General features: G+C 44.3%; 1 protein-coding gene across 2 annotated transcripts in view; it reads right to left on the bottom strand.

Moving 5' to 3' along the window:
- The window catches only part of LOC135109631 (protein Wnt-11b-like), an 85,581-nt gene that overhangs the window by 37,769 nt on the left and 40,312 nt on the right, over nt 1–7,500 (bottom strand). For both annotated transcript variants that reach the window (XM_064021076.1, XM_064021075.1), the window contains one exon: nt 5,167–5,399. In XM_064021076.1, coding sequence (XP_063877146.1) covers nt 5,167–5,399 — 233 coding nt within the window. The remainder of the gene's footprint in view (nt 1–5,166; nt 5,400–7,500) is intronic.

Consider the following 7,500-nt stretch of genomic DNA (forward strand, 5'->3'; position numbering starts at 1 on the left):
TTTATTCTTTTTATTTCAATCTTTATTCATTTTTTTCAGTTTTCGTCTCTGCTTTCTTCTTTACTCCTCTTTCACATTTTCCTTCTGCTGTTTGTTATTAATTTGTGTTTTTCCTCTTTCTCCTCCTCCTCCTCCTTCTCCTCCTAGAACGGGAACCGAGTCCTCTCGCCCAATTTTTCAGTAACCTATCACAGTTCAGGTCTGTATTTTCTTTCCCACCAATCAACCAAACACGGACCAAAAACTTTACTGCGGCTTATTTTTCTTTGTATTCCTTTGCATTATTCTTATTTACTCTTCCTTCTCCACCTCCTCCTCCTCTTCCTCCTCCTCCTCCTCCTTCTCTGTCCAACTCCACTTCTTTGTTTTTTTACTCTCCTCCTCCCCTTTCACCACCTCCTCCTCCTCTTCCCTCTCCTCCTCCTCCTCCTCCTCCTCCTCCTCCTCCTCCTCCTCCTCCTCCCCCGCCTCCTCCTCCTCCTCCTCCTCCTCCTCCTCCTCCTCCTCCTCCTCCTCCTCCTCCTCCTCCTCCTCTCCCTTCTCCTCCTCCTCCTCCTCCTCCTCCTCTTCCTCCTCCTCGTATCTAATAACAATGTCAAGGCTGTGATTGTCTTCTTTCTTCTCGTTATCGCTTCAATCGCCACAGTTAAGAACGCTCAAGGCATGCATACCTTTTATTGCTTTCATTTATCACATGTCGCATTAATGAGTATTCGTAACTACAGGCGTGGTATCTTTATACTCAATTATGAATACTTTTCTTATCTTTCATCCAGTGTTCAATCAGGCGTGAAATCTTTTAGCAGTTTTGTTACTGCTACTACTGTTGCTACTATTACAACTACTACTATTACTGCTGTTGTTGCTAGCGTCACTTCCACTAGTGATATCGTGAATAAAGACAAGAACAAAGACAAGAAGAAGAAGAAGAAGAAGAAGAAGAAAAAGAAGAAGAAGAAGAAGAAGAAGAAGGAAGAAATTAAGGAATCAAGTGAGTGTAACTTCTGTAGTAGTAGTAGAAGTAGTAGTAGTAGTAGTAGTAGTAGTAATAGTGAAAGTAGTACCTAGTAGTAGTAGTAGTAGTAGTAGTAGTAGTAGTAGCACCAGCAGCAGTAGCAGCAGCAGCAGCAAAAGCAGTTGCAGTGTAGTCAAAGCTAATCCCAAATACGTAACACGAAAGACGGCAGTGGAGGTGGTGGTGGTGATGATCTTGATGATAATGCCAGAGCTAGTATGAATAGTATCGGTAGCGGTAGCAGTAGTCGTGGTAGTGGCGGAGTAAGATGTTCAGACCTACCTACCTACCTACCTGGAGAACCTGCTTGAAACTCGTAATTAATATGATAAGCCTAACCCTTCTTGTTGTTCTCCTTGCACCACAGGGAGGGAGATACTGGTAAGGATGGTGGTGGTGAGACAGATAGACAGGAGGCAGAGGGAGGGAGGAAGTGAACGGGAAATAGCCGAAGGAACAGCAGAGGTAACCGTAGTTTAGGAAGACAGGGTGATTGCATCGGCGGTGCGTGAGGAGTCCAGCCAGGTAAGGCAATTAACAGGTGATTGATGTACATGCAGGTAATGAGTGAACAGGTAGCTTGTGGTGGTGATGATTGTTGTAGTAAGTGGTATGGTTGTGTAATTGTGTTGCTGGTAGTGCTAGTAGATGTAGTAAGAGCAGCAGCAACAGCGGCAGTAGTAGAAGTAGTAGTAGTAGATTAGTAGTAGTAGTAGTAGTAGCAGTAGTAGTAGTAGTAGCAGTAGTAGTAGTAGTAGTAGTAGCAGTAGTAGTAGTAGATTGTGATAGATGCATATTTCTTTAACTTACCCAACAGTAAAAGTGAAAGTTATAAATAGTAACAGTAATGTTAGCAATGAGGTAAAACTACACATAACACCAGCAACGACCATGGCAAATAAATAGTTACAGCAATACGTAAACAGTAAAACTTCACCTTCACTTCTCGCAACTATCTAACCGCATACATCAAAAGAAACAACGCCTTAATCTCCCTTTCATATAAATTTTGATACGCATAAGCTAATTTCAGTAAAAAGAAAAAATGAAAGCTGAAAACCAAACAAAAACATCTTCATTATCACCTTCACTTATTACTACCGCCACAACAACCACCACCACCACCACCACCTCCACCACCTTCACCGACCCTCACAAGCCACCCGCACCAGCAGTCACTCAGCAAGTCAGTTCCCAAGCAGGAATCCTTCAAACAGGTTATTAATGATTAGACTTTGTTAAAAAAAAAAAAATCACCTTGAATTACCTAATGTCGCCAGACGATTAGCATTCAGATGTGTGCTGCGTGTGAGAGGAAACGTGCGATTTCGTGGAAGCAGAAAGAGAGAGAGAGAGAGAGAGAGAGAGAGAGCTACTAAACTTCTTTCAAAGGTCTAATGCAGTTAAGTTCTACCATGAATTTTATTAGGTATTGATATGAAAAGGACAGGTGAAAGGATCCATTTTCCAAACAGGTGTTCCCATTTACCTGAAGGTGTTAATTAGTCTCGTTTCGTCTAATTAATCTACACTGTAGTATATTTTTTTATCTGAGTAATTTCACAAGTAAACGAGCTCAGTGAAGGGCAAATCTCTCTCTCTCTCTCTCTCTCTCTCTCTCTCTCTCTCTCTCTCTCTCTCTCTCTCTCTCTCTCTGTCTCTCTCTCTCTCTCTCTCTCTGCTTCAGCTTCCAAGAAATTACACCTTACTTCTCGCAATTACAAGCAACGTAAAGTCAAATGTCAATTCTCTCTCTCTCTCTCTCTCTCTCTCTCTCTCTCTCTCTCTCTCTCTCTCTCTCTCTCTCTCTCTCTCTCTCTCTCTCTCTTGCACTCGCTCACAATGTTTTGCTTTTTTTTTTTAGTCATTTGTGTGCTTAGGTGGAGGAGGAGGAGGAGGAGGAGGAAGAGGTAAGGTGGAAGTAACCACACCTCCACCATCTGTCTCCACCTATTAGAGTATCAAGCTGCCCCTGCCCCGCCCCCTTGCCCCGCCTCATCATATCCCCACCACCTGCGTCACCCATCCACCTCTCCCCCCCTGCTTCCTTTCCCCACTCTCTCCACTGCGACCCCCCACCGTCTTATTCTCAGCCCGCACCGCCCCTTCCCGCCCCGCCCCTCCCCGCCCCCTTCTGACGTCTAACCTTCACCCCACTTCTCTCTTTGTCTCCCTCTTTACGCCTCTCTCTCTCTCTCTCTCTCTCTCTCTCTCTCTCTCTCTCTCTCTCTCTCTCTCTCTCTCTCTCTCTCTCTCTCTCAACATCCTTGACATGCTTCTTTACTCTCTCATTCTTCTTCTTCTTCTTCTTCTTCTTCTTCTTCTTCTTCTTCTTCTTCTTCTTTTATTATTTATCTTTTTTATTTTTCTTTCTTTCTTTCTTTCTTTCTTTCTTTCTTCGTTTCTTCTTTCTTCTTCTTCTTCTTTTTCTTCTTCTTCTTCTTCTTCTTCTTCTTCTTCTTCTATTTTATTTCTCTCCTCTTCATTTATTTATCCCCATCCATGGAATTATTTTACACATCTTTAGTCTTCCATTCCCTTCCTTCGTTTTTTTTTTTTTTTTATCTTCTTCCTTACATATCCTTCTCCATCAAAATATCTTGCAGGACATGTTTCTCTTCTTTTTTCTCGCTCCACATTTGTCTTTCACATTTTATTCTACTCCACCTTCATTTGCATTTCATCTTCGGGAAACATTATACACAGCCCTTCTCTCTCTTATCCATCCATCTTCATCTCTTCGTCTCCAATAAAGCATATTTTATACTGCTATATTATTATTCTCATCCTCTCCTTGCACGTCTTTAATCTCTTACATCCTTCCCCACTTTCCTTTTTTCCCTTTCACCTCTCTTCTCTCTTACTGTCTTCCTTCCTCCTCTTCTGTTTCTACCTTAATCTCTCTCTCTTCCCTCCTTTCCTTCTCTTCCTTCGCTTCTCTTCTCTCTTACTCTTTTTTCCCCCATTTTCCTTCTCATCCTTTGCTTCTCTTCTCCCTTATTCTCTTTTCTTTCATCCTTTTCTTCTCCCTCCTAATTTCTCTTCTACCTTAATCTTTCTCTTCCCTCTTTTCCTTCTCTTCCTTCTCTTCTCTTCTCCGTTACTGTCTGCCCTCCTTTCCTTCTCTCACCTAATTTCTTTTTTGCCTTGATCTCTCTTCCCTCCTTTTTATCTCATCCTTCGCTTCTCTTCTTCCTTTTTCCCTTTTCTTTCTCCCCTTTCCTTTTGTTCCTTCATTTCTCTTCTCCCTTTCTCTTTTTTCTTCCCTCTTTCCTTCCTTTCTTTCATTTCTCTTCTCTCTTACTTTCTTTTCTTCTCTCCTTTCGTTCTCTCCTTTCAATTTCTTTTTTTCTTTCCTCTTTCTTCCCTCTTTTTCTTCTTTTTTCACATCTCTTTTCCTTCTCCCTTTATTTTCTTCTTTTTATCCCTTCTTTCCTTCTCTCCCCTCATTTATCATCCTCCTTTCTTTCTTTCTTCTCTCCACTTTTTATCTCCAACAAAATATCTACATAACCCTTCCTTTCTCCCCTCTATCTTCCCATTTCTCTCTTCTCATCGCATCTTCTGATTTATTGTTATTATCACCTGTAGTCTTGCCTATAATAGACCTTTTATTTCTTCCCTTACCCCTATCTTTGTCTCTATAAACCCCAGAACAATGTACTCAATATTTTATCTTTTCACCGCTTCATCGCGCCCTGCCTTACACTGCCATGGCCTATCGCCCTTTGTCTTCGTTATGTCTTTTCTACCGTATCCTATCTTCAGCTTAGTTTACCTTGCTTGGCGTCCCTATCTTTGTCCCATTTTATCCTGGCGTGTCTTGTCTTTTCTTGTTTTATCTTTCCTTTTCCAGTTTTTGCCACATCTTACTCTGGTGTGCCATATCTGTTTTGTCTTAATCTGCCGTGTCCCGTCTCTGTCTTCTTTTGCCCTGCCGTGCTCAGCCTTTGTCCTGTGTTACCCTGCCGTGTCATGCCTTCATCGCATTTTACCATGTCGTGCCCCTTCTTTATTTCATCTTTCGTTCTCAGTCTTTGCCCCGTCGTGTCCCCCGGTGCCTCGCTGCTGCCCGCCCTGCACACACTCACACACACACACACACACACACACACACACACACACACACACACACACACACACACACTCACCCGGGACATCTTCCTCCTTACGCCGTCCTTAGCGTCGATGAAGTGCTTGGCGAAGGCTGCTCCAAACCTCACGTTGTCCCCGCAGCCGCCCCACTTGAAATGTCCGTTCGGGGGCTCCTGGGGCACGCGTCCACACCCGCACAGCACCAGCGTTCCCAGAGAACACGCCCGAGCCACCGCCCACGTCACTGCGGCAGAGCTGAGAGCGTGCACCACCGCCTGCTCCCTCGTGCCTGTAGGAGGTACATACACGCACACAAGGGTTATGCATACATTGCCGCGGGGTACACACACCACCTGTATATATAAACAGTTGCATAGTAGTGTGTGTATTTATGCATTTTTGTACTGTGTTACTTCATGGTTTATTAGTTTTTGTTATATTTTTCATTAATCAGTCAGGGTTGTGTGTCAGGAGGAGGAGGAGAAGAAAGAGGAGCTGCCGATCATTAATTGTTCATTTGATCTGGGTAGAGAGGTTCCATTAACACACACACACACACACACACACACACACACACACACACACACACACACACACACACAGACACACACACACACACACACACACACACACACACACACACACACACACACACACTGCCACCAGAAATCCTACCACGCAATCAAACAACCCCGGGCGGGAGGCAAAATTATAAAGATAAAAAAAAAAAGTAGTAATTGGTGGAACCTGACGAGCTAATGACTACTGTGGCGTTTGTGTAGCTCATCCTTGCTGGAGAGAGAGGGAGAGAGAGGGAGGAGACTGAGGGACGAGAGCTAGTTTGTCAAGGCCTACCGGTATACGTAATTCGCTGAGAGATACGTTCAAGCAGTACCTGCCACATAACACCTGCCTGCAGAGAGCCACCAGTGTGTTGCATTGTGGCAGAGGTGTGAATGTGTGGAGTATCGCCATTGGTGCGCGAATAGCCAGTTAAGCAGCAGGTAATACGTACGATTCTTAGGTAAAGGTGTGTGTGGGAGAGAACACACTAACCTTTATTATTGAATCTGACTCGCCAAACAGAACAAGAGGCTGAATGCGGATTGTAATTAGGATTCAGGATGTCTGGGGTTCGTAAGGGTGAGTTTTCCCCTTAGTAATACGGCCAGAGGAGCCTTAAGAATCACAGCCTGTGTCTCAACCTTACCTAACCACATCCCCTCCTCCGTCCTTCCTTTCCTCCCTCCATCCCTCCCCTGCTCCTTCAGACCCTCAGAGGTACGTAGGAAACTTACCCTCCCTTCCCATCTCCCCTCCTCCATTATCACAACCTCCTTCATGTCAGTCTTCTGCCCACTATACTTTACCTTGCCTCCTTATCCTTCCTCCCTCTTGCATATCTGTGTACCATCCTTCCTCATCTATCTCTCCTTTCCATTCCTTTCCCACCTCGCCTTATTCAGTATCCTTCCCATCCTTCCCATCCCTCCTCCATATTTTTTCCTACCTCCTTCACTCCTTCTTTACTTAGTCAAGCTCTTACTCGTTAGTTCATTTCCTTCCCATACACTTCCCTTCTCTGCAACCCTCGTCCCTTTTCTGATCGCTTCTGACCCTTGCCGCTCTTTCTACTACTTAATCAGACTAGCCTTGACCAGGTAACTCCCTGCAGCGCTGGCCCTAACCTGTGTATCCCTATGGTATTCGCTCCACACACCTGGCTACGTTTTCTATTCAGACTGTCACGGGTACTATTCCAGATGTCACAGTTAAGGATCAGATGGCATTCTGAACCTTCTCTTGTACCTCTTTTTCATCTTCCACGCCACTCAGATGTTTCAACCCTTTCCTCTGTCTATCTTCGTCGGTGCCTCCTGCTCCAGGTTATTGTATTTAAAGCATCAGACCCGCCAAGGGAAGTGGACATTATCGTACATTGCAGGAGATACTCGCCTCGCCTCGTCGCCCCCCCCCCCCCCCCAATCGAGTAGTGGTTAGAATGAAGGACCTCATCGCTCTCTCTCTCTCCTCTCTCTCTCTCTCCTCCTCTCTCTCTCTCTCTCTCCTCTCTCTCTCTCCTCTCCTCTCTCTCTCTCTGTGATTATGTTTTCTATGGATTTTATGGCGTGCTAATGAGTTTTTGTTAGCGACTCTGTGTCAGCTTGTTAAGAGTGTGTGTGTGTGTGTGTGTGTGTGTGTGTGTGTGTGTGTGTGAAGAGAAAGAGAGATTATATCCCGAGAGGGTATTTTAGAAGAGTTATTAATTGGTGCAATTACTAATAGCTCAATCTACTCATTGTTCGGTAGTTCTGAGATGTGATTAAGTACTGTAGCTGTTGTTACGCTGTATTAGCTATGAAATATGGTTCATGTTTGTAGTCTCTCTC

The sequence above is a fragment of the Scylla paramamosain genome, chromosome 19 (genome assembly GCF_035594125.1).
Source record: "Scylla paramamosain isolate STU-SP2022 chromosome 19, ASM3559412v1, whole genome shotgun sequence".
NCBI classification, from domain to species: domain Eukaryota; kingdom Metazoa; phylum Arthropoda; class Malacostraca; order Decapoda; family Portunidae; genus Scylla; species Scylla paramamosain.